The sequence below is a fragment of the Tamandua tetradactyla genome, chromosome 4 (assembly GCF_023851605.1).
Source record: "Tamandua tetradactyla isolate mTamTet1 chromosome 4, mTamTet1.pri, whole genome shotgun sequence".
NCBI lineage: Eukaryota > Metazoa > Chordata > Mammalia > Pilosa > Myrmecophagidae > Tamandua > Tamandua tetradactyla.
Genome location: NC_135330.1, coordinates 67,827,022 through 67,839,304, shown reverse-complemented (window position 1 = coordinate 67,839,304; position 12,283 = coordinate 67,827,022). Strand labels below are relative to the sequence as shown.

At 49.2% G+C, this 12,283-nt stretch overlaps 1 protein-coding gene across 5 annotated transcripts in view; it reads left to right on the top strand.

The window, feature by feature from the left end:
* Window positions 1-11,522, top strand: part of LOC143681009 (uncharacterized) — a 32,261-nt gene extending 20,739 nt beyond the window's left edge. Inside the window, exons 2-12 of one of the 5 annotated variants that reach the window (XM_077157685.1) lie at window positions 239-305; window positions 4,173-4,287; window positions 5,119-5,309; window positions 5,933-5,992; window positions 6,749-6,942; window positions 7,232-7,761; window positions 9,506-9,580; window positions 10,085-10,117; window positions 10,468-10,589; window positions 10,677-10,775; window positions 11,110-11,522. In XM_077157685.1, the coding sequence (XP_077013800.1) occupies window positions 5,173-5,309; window positions 5,933-5,992; window positions 6,749-6,942; window positions 7,232-7,761; window positions 9,506-9,580; window positions 10,085-10,117; window positions 10,468-10,589; window positions 10,677-10,775; window positions 11,110-11,419 (1,560 nt within the window). In that variant the 5' untranslated portion in view covers window positions 239-305; window positions 4,173-4,287; window positions 5,119-5,172 and the 3' untranslated portion in view covers window positions 11,420-11,522. Of the gene's footprint in view, window positions 1-238; window positions 306-3,900; window positions 4,288-5,118; window positions 5,310-5,932; window positions 5,993-6,748; window positions 6,943-7,231; window positions 7,762-9,505; window positions 9,581-10,084; window positions 10,118-10,467; window positions 10,590-10,676; window positions 11,081-11,109 lie in introns of those variants that run through there. The other 4 variants (XM_077157682.1, XM_077157683.1, XM_077157686.1 and 1 more) reach the window with 4 other exon arrangements.
* Window positions 11,523-12,283: the final 761 nt, after the last annotated feature.

The following is a 12,283-nucleotide window of genomic DNA, read 5'->3' as shown; positions in this document are numbered from 1 at the left end:
TATTTTATTGGCCTGAGCTCTGGGATGGTTGTAAGTCAAGCTCTCATTCAAGGTTTTGACAAGGATGGACCTCTGGGTCAGATTTAAACCTTGCAGTTTCTATCAAGAAAAAAGGCCATTTGGGTAGCAGGGCTTAGAAGAAATATAGTGTGTGAGAATTTTCCCTTTCCTTTAACCAGTGTTCCACAGCCCTGTTGTAAAACATTTCCACTCTTCTGAAGTACTTGCTGTTTTCCAGAATTCTGAAATGAGGACAGCTCTGGGATTGCTGTTTTCTGAAGCAACGAGGATGGGGTGAATAGGTGGTGAGTCACTGGGGAATGAAGGGAGGGTTAGCAGGCAGAATCTTGTAAAAAGAATTTCTCAATCAATTTCCTCAGGAACTGATCTGTATGCATTAAAAAGAAGCCATTATGGGGGTGCAAGGGTAGTTCAGTGGTAGAATTCTTGCCTGCCATGTGGGAGACCCAGGTTCGATTCCCGGTCCATGCACTTCCCAAAAACAAACAAACAAGCAAAACAAACAAGTAAAAATTCAACAAATGGTGCTGCAATAATGGAAAAATAATGAAATGTGACCCTGCCATACAGCATAAAAAAAAAAAAAAGAAGCCATTACAAATGAGGTACTCAGGAAATCTCAAGATGTTAGCATAAAGTGGTGGAGAGGAAACTGAATTGGGACAAGTTAACCGAATAGCTTTGTAACCTCGTGCAATTCACTTTGTCTAAATGATCCATTCATTATGACAGCTGGATGATTTGTGTGGCCTCTATGAACGCTAAGGTTTGATGCACATGAAGTATGTTCTGAGACTTTTAAATAGTTGTGATAAGATAAAATTTATGAATATGGGGGTTGTCACAATCTTCTCCTTTACCTACTTCTTCTCTGATTCTTTAAGGAGAAGAAGGATAAGGAATAAGCAGGGGAAGAATAAAGGATGGATTCTTAAGAGAAAAGCATTAGAACTGAAGACAAATGGCATTCCTCAGGCTGAGAGCAGTGGCCCAGGGCCTTGAGTCTGGAGTGCAACAGATGGGCATGAGTAGAGGACAGAGATGTTGGAGAACTCAAATGCTAGAATAAAAGGATGGATTTTATTGGCAGAGAAAAGTAAGAGGGTTTTGTGTTTAAGGCACTAGTGCATAGGAGAGGATAGAAAATTGTAATTGAAATTCCTGCTGATCAAGTATTTGTATTCCATTAAAAATCCGAATGAAATGTGTATTAAGATTGAAGCCCCTTTTAAGGTTATGCAACGCTTAATGGGTTACTGCACTCATCCACGTGGATTTGGAGAGGTTAATAATGTGCTCAAGGCTATACAGCAAGGGTTGGAGGCAGGTTTGCTTGATGTGAGAGCCTGGTCTCTTAACTATGCTATGACAACAATACAGTTATAAGGTTACCATGCCTACCTATCTCTCTACATGGGGGCAGGGGGGAGAGAGTGGGAAAGAGAGAGGGAGAGAGAAAGCCTTGGAAATAGAAAATATACCTTATTTCAAATGCCTGTGAAGCATTAAAAAATGCTTACTGAATACCTTTAAAAAAGTTGAACTATTACCCCTGGATTCTCTGATCACAGTGCAACAAAATTAGAAAAAAAAAGTGTGAAGAAATAAACACTTCAACTTATTGGAAAAAAAAATTCTTCCAGTTTATTCTTGAAATATAGAGGGAACCAATCCTGCAATTTTAGAATGTCTTGAAAACAATGCTAATGAGAACGCTAAAATACAAAGCCAATGAGGTATGGCCAAAGCATGCCTCAAGCCGTAATCATTTTCATTACTTAAATGCAGAAGATTAAAATAAATTAACTATTCATTTGTTTTCAAACAGATTTCTAAAATAAGTCAGCAAGTAAGACCAGGGAAAGGAAACAAGAATAAAACTAAAGGAGAAAACAATATAATAAGTTAGAATCCAGGATAGAATTGCTGAATAAGGAGCTGGTTCTTCAATGATATAGCTTTCACAATGAGACTCTGTGAGTGTGAAAACCTTATGTCTGATGCTCCCTTTAGCTACTATATCAACAGAAGAGTAGAACATATGGAATAAAAATAAATAATAGGGGGAACAAATGTTAAAATAAATTCAGTTTGAAATAGTGGTAAATGAAAGCGAGGGGTAAGGGGTATGGTACGTATAATCTTTTTTTTCTCTATTATCATTTTATTTCTTTTTCTGTTGTCTTTTTATTTCTTTTTCTAAATCGATACAAATGTACTAAGAAATGATGAATATGCAACTATGTGATGATATTAAGAATTACTGATTGTATATGTAGAATGGAATGATATCTAAATGTTTTGTTTGTTAATTTTTTTAATGAATAAAAAAAGTTAAAAAAAGTTATTTTTTTTCTAACTTTGCCAAATAATAATGCATTAGATAGGACTTATTAAGTTTTTGAGTTATAATAGTAAAGATAAGTAATTTCTGTGATTAAAAAACTTGTTATAATTTAAATAAATACTTTTTATTTTGGGGTGTGTGGTCTGGGAATATAACCTGGGTATCCCGCATGAAAGGCAGGCATTCTAATCACTGAACTACCCATGCACCCTTATATAAATACTTTTAATGTTAGATTGAAATGCAAGATTATTCTAGTTTCTAATTGCCAATCTGCTCTAACAGGTGTATTGGGGTATGTGGAGTAAATAAAAGTGTAAAAAAAGCAGGACAGCAGAGAGCACATGTAAATAAACATCTTGCACCTCAGCAAGGGTACTGAATGCATAATTTTCTACACTTACCCCATATTATTCTTAGGGCTCAAATCTGCTATGGGCATCCCTAACTCATGGTGAAATTCTTTATAGCATGGCTTTTTACCACAAATGCAAGTAGTTATCAGCTTGAAGATGAAGATACTTGGGGCCTTCAAGGCCAGCACCTCTGTCTTATGCTCTGTACCTTCCTAAAACTATCTATAGAAGCCTGAACAGCCAGTTATGCATTCCAGAGTGCATTCCAACAGCACTGTCCTCTGGCTAATCAGTCAATCATAACTAAAAACTCAAAAACCAATAGAAAGCAACCAATTTCCACTCCTGAAATAATTCATTAGAAACTTTTAGACTTTTCTGTAACTTTTCCTGCACTGGTTATGTTCCTAGGTTTTCAACTTCTATATGAAGCAGAGAATTTTTAAGGGGGCGATTAATTGAGACTAGAAACTGTTACATTACATGTATGCAACATGCTAAAAGATATCAACCAAAGCTAACCCAGGCTCTGTCAGAGGGCAAGCAGGGTCATCAATTAACATCTGCAATTTTGTCTCCTTATCTTCAAACTAGAACACAATGACTCAACCCTGCCATATCAATGTTAACTAGTAAAGCTCACTTAACAGACAAGGAATGTGAAGAGACACTTAGAGGACTTGCTCTAGGTCCTTTAACATTGTCATGATTTAACATGTCCTTTACCGCATTAACATGTTAACATGATTTAACATCTGTCATGCCACAGGGCCATCCTATCTAAATTCCATTTAATTTCACCTTCTTCATGGTGCTGAGCCAGAAAGGAATCTACCTTTCCAAGGATGACACAGCCACAGCCAGCCCATATGAGTGAGGCATTCCATGTTTTGGAATGCTGTTGTCTCTGCATCTTAGCTACTCGAAGACCAGCCATGGCTTTTACACTAATGACCTTCAATCCTCATGATGACCCAGGAAGTAGATGGTAGAATGACCCCATTGTGTAGGTGTGGAGACTGGGGAGACCCTGAGATGAGAGTTCCAATGACTACACCATGGTCACAAGATTTCTAAGAAAGTTCATCTGTGTTAGAATTGAGTCCTCCCTCCTTATGCATGGGGCCCAGTCTGCACCCAGGCCTTCCCAAGTAACTGTGGGTGATGTGCTGTGAGTGATGTGTTGAGGAAACTTGGTCCAGTCAACAGGATAACATGTTTCAGGAGGATGAGCATCAGGAGTCAAGAGGGCCTTTCCTGGAGGACCTAACGGTTGAGAAGTTTCAGTTAAGGGGCTTCAGGAGATGACCTCACTTCCTTTGAGCTGCAGTCCAACGGAATGTAGAACCTTAGTAACCAGGCACCTAGATTCCACAACAGTCCCCCTACCAGGCTCACTTAGGCAGAGATGATCGACAGTACAACATGTTCTCCTGTTGCTTTTGCAGAGCAGTAGGATCTGGCACGAGAAAACCAAGGAAGGAGACCTTTTGCAACAGATGTAGGCACTGGCTGAACCCTCCACCTCGCCACCGCAGTCTGTTGGTCAGGGTGTTCAGGAAGGTAAGTCAAGGTGGCCCAAGGTCAGAGAATTAAGGAAATGCCAGCATTGTTATTTTGCCTCTGTAGCCCCTTAATACTCCTCCTTTCAGTGTGAGGAGACATGAGGAATGGGGTCATCCATGGCCACATTGGGAAACTTCATGTGCACTTTGTGTTCAAACGTGAAGTCATGGATGGCTGTTGGGAAGGCAAGTGGTGATGGTGAAGTAATCCCCATGCAACGTGTTAATCCTGGGCCCAAAAGTTGTCATCTCTTATTGATGTGAACTGGGGAAGTGTGCAGATACTTGATCTTTGGTCTGAGCAGGGATCACCATGGCTGCAGGTACTCAGAACTCCCTTTGAGGTAAGAGACATTCAAGTCCTGTTGTTGGTGTGAAAGCAAAGGTGTTCTCGCCATCTTGGTGTTCTTGATGTACTGCCTCCACAGTAGGGAAGAATGAGATGTGAGCAGGCTCTTCCCCTCCATGTCTTGAAGAGACCCCTTTTCCACAGTAAGGAGGGAAGATCATAAAGGTCCAGTGTGAATGCTTCTGGCTTCTGTCCTGCAAGAAGTTGAATCCCCCCATCTCATGAATGTGGGTGATTTGTGAGGAATCATGTGGATAAAGTGCCTTCCACGCATTGATGCACAACTCCTCGTGACTTCATTATTCCCCCACCTGAGTTCTACTTTGGAATGTGGGACCTTTCTCTGCTAGATGCATTCCTGCCCCACTTCTTGCCCCAAGGGAGGGAGGGACAGGGAAAGGCTGGTCTGCATACACCCCCAGCCATGGCCCTCTCCTGGTTCCCAGTGCAGTGGCTAACCACCAGCTTCTGCTATTCCAGTCTCAGGGTACAAACGTGTCAGCAGCCCAGAATGACCAGCAGGACACCCGCAGCATGAGAGCCTGGGAAAAGTTCATGAAACGCATGGTGGCAGCTGTTGCAGAGGGCGACCAGTCCTATGCATCCCTCCTCGTGTTAAATTACCGGGGCTTCTTCACCATCCAGCAGGTCCTGGACCGGGTGTCCAACAGGTGAGCATGGGTTCCTCAATCTCCTAATGGATCTGGCATGCCTGAGCTGAATGTCTGGGGAGGTCATGGCATCATCTAAACTCAGTTTCCTCCTCTTGCTAGTGGGGTCATGGGACGACCAATCTGCTGAGGTCAGAGTCAGGATTGAATGATTCTGGGCCATGGAAAGTGTTTCCCCATGCCAGGCTTTCTGGAGAGGGAGCTCGGTGGAGACGGCTTGTCAAGGTTGAGAAATTTCCTTTCCACGGGAAGATGCTCTGCTCCAAATTGACCTTTGGAATCCTCTATTCCCATTCAGAGGAGGTTTGAGATTGCATCAAACTGGATTCTGTCCTCAGTGTGGCTTGAGTTGCCACTCATGCTGGGGCTGGCAGAGGAGCCCCAGGCCTCACCAGTTATCTGTGAAGGAGCAGCTCAGGGATCATTCGTTCATGTTGGATATAGGAAGAATAAGCTATGTGCAGGCCCTTTTTAAGCTACTTAGCCTACTTCATTGAACAAAACTGCAGAATTGCCTGTGGCCTCCTGCTTGCCAAATCAGAGGGGGTCAGATAACAGGAGTACATGTCATGACTAGGGGCACACCAAAGAAGTTACATGTGACACCCCCATGTACCCTGCAGGTATGCAAGCAGCTGCACTTTGCCAGACAGGGATGGAGGAGGCCAGGAGGGCCTGAAAAAGTGAGTGAACTCTGGGTGAGGAGAGAGGGTCTCCTTCCTCACAGCCCAAGATGGGGAGTGGGGGCCGGTGCCAGGAGGGACTGGGCAGGTCCCTGCATCCATCTCATGATTCTCACTGGGGACCAGAGGTCAGGGCTCCATCCCCTGCAGGGCACCAGGACTCTCAGAGACCCATGTGAGAATTCCTGAGACACTAGTTGGGGAGTGCTCCCGGAGGCTCAGAGCACACTCCACACGCACCCTACTCTGCTGCCCCTCTGCCACGCCAGCAGCACACAGACACAGTTCAGGAGATGTGGGGAGAATTCAGCTCACAAATCCAACCTGACTACCCAGTCCTGTGAGCCTGGCTGCGGGTGGCTGCAGTGGGGTGTGCCCGTGCCCTTTAGGGTCCATGACAGTGGGAAGGGGAGAACCTCACATGCCTCGCAGAGAAGGAGGCAGGACCTCAGGGCATGAACTCCAGGCTGAGGTGACACGATGGCCCTGGGTAGGCTGAGGCAGGGTCATGCCCTGCCCCTCATCAGGCAATTGATGCAGTTCCTAACCGTGTGCAAGTGCAGTGCCATCGGCTGAGCAGACACAACCACTCGCTGTCCTCATGCTGTTTCTGTTCCAGTGGGAGGTTGCACAGCAGATACAGTCAGAAATAGTCTCTCTGGTCCTGCCCAGGAACCCTCACCTGGGAGGGTGGTCATCACAGGGCAGTGTGGCAGGAACAACCATTCCTCAATCTGCAGCCCTGTCCACCCACAGCACCTTCTCCTGCCTCCTGCTGACCTGGCTCCAGGACTTTCCTGGTGATTTCGATGAGCCCCCGGACTTTTCCAGCCTGAAGGAACTGGTGTCCTTCGCGCAGGTGGTGCTGCCTGGGTCTGCCCTGGAGAGCCAGGCCCAGGACCTCCTCTTTTGGCTGGAGCGCTCAGTGGCCAGTGAGACCCAGACACAGGGTGAGGAGCATGGAGGTGGCGATGGGTGGGATGTACGGGAGGAGATGGGAGTCACGGGGCCAAAGTCTATTTTTGCCTTTGGGCAGGGAGTAAAGAGAGGCATCAGCCCAGTCCCCTGAGCACTTGCAGTCTGAAAGACTTGGTGAGGGTGGCGTCCCTCGGAGAGTCACTGCAGTCATTTCTTTGTGGAGAAAGGTCCATAGAAAGCCAGTTTTGTTGTTGCATCTTTCGGCTCTTGGGGCTCGTATGTGAGAGCCAGCATTGCAAACCACAGTACTGCTTCCTCTAGGGCTAGTTCCATCGATGGCAGCAAAAATGGTGTCAGCTACAGACCTGAAGTCACCTGTGGCAGCACCTGCAATGCCACCTGCTGATGTGGAGCCACCGTGGCATCTGACAGTCCTCACTTCAACTCCGGAGAGGGAGGCAGCTCTGAGGCCACCTGCCTTGCCATCTTCAGAGGCTGTCTCATCCCCAGATCAGGAGCTGAAGCTGGAGATGTCACCTGCTTTACCAGCAGAGCAGGCGGTGGCTCTGAGGCCATCTCAGCTACCACCCTCAGGCCCAAAGCCTGTGGCTCCTGTGGATCTGACACCTGCTGCCGCACCACCTGAGTCACCCACTGAGCAGCAGGAAGCAAACCAGGTGCCACCTGCAATGCCATCTGTGGAGCTGCAGTCAGCGCCAGCTGTCACTCCACCAGGAGATCATTATTGCTCGTCACGTGGGCACCGAGAGCAGGGGCTGAGAGAGGGGAAGGCCCCCGTCTTGGCGTTCCCTGCCAGGCTGCTGGCAGAGCAGCTTAGCCAGATCGATGTGGTGAGCATCTGGGCTCCTTAGGGGGGAATGTGGTGAATTTTTTCTGGCATCTGCTCTCCCTGAATTGCCATTCCCAGACCTGGGGTCCAATGATCTGGGTCCAAAACCGAGCTCCACCACTTTCCAGCCTGGTGACATGGGCAAGTTCCCAATTCCTAAGGCCTCATGTTCCCAGCTGGAGAGGACATCACAAGACCCTGCCCTGACCATGTGCGTCACAGCGCGGGACTGCACAGAACAAACATCTTAGGATCAAGGAGAGGTGGACAGGGCCTAGCTGGTTGAGGGACAGAGGGAAATCTCAGGTGTGCATCCGAGTCCAGGGCTAGCCCAGCCATCTGTCCCAGAGGCCTCCACGGCCTCCACATGCATCAGACATGATGTGTCCTGGACATGACGACAGGCTCCACACAAAGGTTCGGGATGTCGCTGCAGCAGGGGACATGCATATGAAGGAGATTAGAGGGAGTCCCACAGCTGTCAAGAGGTGCAGAACGTGCTCCCTGGGCTGTGTCCTGGGCATGAGGGTTTGGAGTCCCCATCCTGTGCTTGGCGGTGGTGAGGAGGATTTGAGGGAAATGCAGCTCTCTCCTCCCTGTCAGCATAAGGGTCCTGGGTTTTGCAAATGCACCCACAAAGCATGAGGGTGGGAAAAACACCCTGGGCAGGGGTGCTGAGTGCTGAGTTGACTTCAGCTTGGACCAAGCTGGGCAGAGCCAATCACTCTTCGCACTCCCAGCAGGACCAGGGGCAAGTGACAGCCCTGTGGGGCCTCTGTTCCTCATGTGGACATGCTGTGAGTCCACACTGTGCTGCCTTCCTCACAAGGGAGCCCACAGGGGTTCGAGAGAGCACAGGAATGTGGTGGAGCTTTCCTCTGGTTCTCATGGGAGAAGGCACTGGAGAGAGCACCCTGACAACACTATGGAACACTCAGTTCTCTGGGGCACATTTCATGCCTGCACTTTGCACATGACGCAGGAAACTCCGGCTGGCCAGCCCACTTGGTCAATGCCACACCACAGGGAGTTCTGCTCCTTGGTTGCATCCCAGTCAGGGCTGGCAATTGGTGACAGAAGCATTTCTGTCAATTGACACCTCCAGGCTGTCCAAACCCCAGTCAGACAGGTGGGCTGATGGGGTGAGGGGAGGATGGCTTACCTGACCATGTCCACCCTGGCAGGAGGGGATCTCTGAGGAGTCCAAAAAGAAGGTGATACCAAGGAGAGAACAGGAGAGGCCCCAGTGGGAGAGAGTGAGGGTGCCTGAGGACACCGAGGGTCAGGGTGTGGTTGGCATCCATGACTGTACAGGGCTCCCTCCTTTTTGCACCACTGCTTTCTGTGCTGCTGAGCCTGGGAAGCCTCCATTAGACGTGCCATTGCCTAGATCCTGAGAGGGAGGCTTGACCAGGTAGTATAGAGGAGGCCCTGATGGTTTGCAGTCAAAGGAAGGCCTTGGCAGAGCCCAGTTAAGGTGGATCTGGGCGAGTTGGTTGAACAACCTCCTACTGTTTGGTGATTTGCCAAGAGCCATGGCTGGGAGGTGACTAGCAGTGCTCTTGCGGTCCAAGGGGTTGGAGAGGAACTCAGTAGGAGGTGGCTGAGGACCCCAGATGTTAGCCGGATGAGGTCTGGTTGGTGGAAGGGGACTGAGGGAAAGAGATTTCCGGGTGGGTGCCTTGGGTGGGTTCCAGCGGGCTAGGGCACTCCATCCCACACCTGATGCCACTGTTTCCCCCCAGCCCACTGTTCCGCACCTGTGGACGTTCCTGTCAGAGCTGGCCTCCCTTCAGTTAGCTCCCATGGACTCTCAGGAAGTGAGTAGGACTTGGGGCCAGGAAGAGGTGTGGAGTCCCATCAGCATAGGGGAGAGAGCCCCTCCCTAAGCCCTGTGCTCTCAACCCAGGGCCTAGCTCATCCATAGGAGCCCCGGGAGCTGAGGCATCATGTCCCCCTTCCAGCCGCGGAAGGAAAGGGCAGGCGGAAGCCATAGGCCTTGACCCTCTCCCACATCCCGTCCTCGCTGAACTGGGCACAGACTGTGCCTCGGGTGTGGGCATGGGGTGAGAGTGAATTCGGACCCCCCGTGGGGAGACCGCTGCTGAGTCCCTGCCTACCTGACCTGCAGTGCCCCATCTGTATTCAGAGAGGGTTAGGCTGGAAGAACCCTATGCCTCTGCCCAGATTCCTGAATGGGTCTGAGCCCTGGGCGGGCTGGCCTGTCCCTGGTACCACCACCCAGTAGCACACAGGAGAGGGTGAGGGGGCTGGTCAGGGCCTTTTGGAGCCTCTGCTGCTGGACCTGGCTTTGTGTCTCGCAGGGGAGATGGATACATTACAAAATAGGACTGAAGGTGAGGAGCTGGGGGCATCACTGCAGGGTTGAGGTGCAGGAGGGAGGGTCTGAGACTCACAGGGCATGACGTCCTATTGCTCCATCCACGTGCAGTTTCTCTCCAGGAGAGTTTGTTTCACAGAGACGAGGTAGAACTTCCCCACGGGGGTGGGGTTGGTGCTGACATTAAGGAAATTCCCTGCAGGAGGGTCTGTGAGAATCCTGGGCTGAGACCAGGGAGGCCTTGGATGAGAGTGCAGGGAAGGAGGCGGCTCCTGTGACCAAATCCACAGACCCTAGCTGCAGCCCCTATCCCACCCAGCAAGCCACCCTGGCCTCTTCTCCATCTTCTTCTTCCCTCTGTCCCAGGGATACAAGTACATTTCCCGGCTCGAGTGCCTCCAGGAGGGATACACCTGCACGAACTTTTGCAACATGGAGGAATTGAAGGCCTGGTTTGGGGCTGTGGATCAACTGAGGGAATCTGAGTGGTAAGACCAGGGCAGAAGGTAGCAGCAGCAGGGCCCCGCTGGGAGCTGTGTCTTTCGGTAGCCTCACAGCAGCCCTCTGTCCTGTAGCTACCACCTGTCTTGTGAGCAGGAGCCCCTGGCCCTGTTGGCCAGCAACACACTCGATGCCCCAAACCTCCCCGATGTTGTCAAGCCTCGGAGTGCAGGGTGAGTTCCCTTTCCAGGCCGGCAGTTGCAGCTGCCTCAGGGCTCAGTGTCTTTTCGGACTCAGCATCACCTCAGGGTGTCTACACTTTAGTATTGGAGACCCTTCTCCTCTCCTGACCAGCCCTGTGACAGCACCATGTCCCCATCGTTCTGGGCCTTTGTGTCCCATGATGGAAATAGGAGATGCTGAGTGATCTCTCTGGTGCCTGGGGTTCAGGTCTCCGGTGGCCTGCAGGAGCCCTTGGCAGGGTGGCCCAAGCACTGAGGGCAGTATGCCAGGAGGGAGCGGATGGGTCCCTGGCACCGGCCCCAGCTTAGGCGCCCTACTCTCCAGGCCCCAGGAGTTCAGCGCTGAGCCCAGCTGCAGCGGCGCCTCCCTGCCCAGTGTCCAGATCCAGCTTGGGCGTGACCTCAGCAGTGAAGTGGCAGCTCTTTCACTCCCCGGATGTGAGGCAGATGCCTCCCAGGCTCACTCGGAAATGAGTGTGGGCCTCATGTCCACATGCCCTGATGGCCAGGAGAAAGTGTCTGCCGATTTTTTTTCAAATTTATGTTTATTTGTTTTATTTTATTTTTGTTTTATTGTTATTTTATTTCAATTTTTTGTTATTAAAAATATTTTAACACACGAAATAAAACGTTAATACAATCTGTAATTCACGAAATCATCATAGTTGCATATTCATCATTTCTTACAACATTTGCATCCATTCAGAAAAAGAAATAAAAAGACAACAGAAAAGGAAATGAAACGAAAACAGGAAAAAAACCCACGATTATACCTACCATACCCCTTACCCCTGGCTTTCACTGATCACTAGCATTTCAAACTAAATTTACTTTAACATTTGTTCCCCTATTATTTATTTTTATTCCACACGTTCTGCTTGTTTGTTGACAAGGTAGATCAACGCAGCATCAGACACAAGGTTTTCACAATCACACAGTCACATTGTGAAAGCTCTATCATTATTCAATCATCCTCAAGAAACATGGCTCCTGGAACACAGCTCTACATTTTCAGGCAGTTCTCTCCAGCCTCTCCATTACATCTTGAAGAACAAGGTGATATCTACTCAATGCATAAGAATAACCTCCAGGATAACCTCTCGACTCTGTTTGGAGTCTCTCAGCCATTGACACTGTCTCATTTCATTCTTCCCCCTTTTGTCTGAGAAGGTTTTCTCAATCCCTTGGTGCTCAGTCTCAGCTCCTTCTAGGACTTCTGTCCCACCTAGCCAGGAAGGTCCACACCCCTGGGTGTCATGTCCCACGTAGACAGGGGGAGGGTGGTGAGATGGCTTGTTGTGTTGGTTGGAGAGAGACCTGCCCATGTTTGGGGGTTGAAAAGGAAGAAGGGAGCCCACTCCACCCTTCTTTGCAGGAAGAAGAAGGGGCTCAAATGGTCAAGGGGCTGCTTCTACATGGCCCTGATGGCTGTCGGCCTTAGGGTCACCCTGCCTGTCTCCAGCTGGTCAGGTGGCTTAGCTGTCCCCAGGGAGACAAGG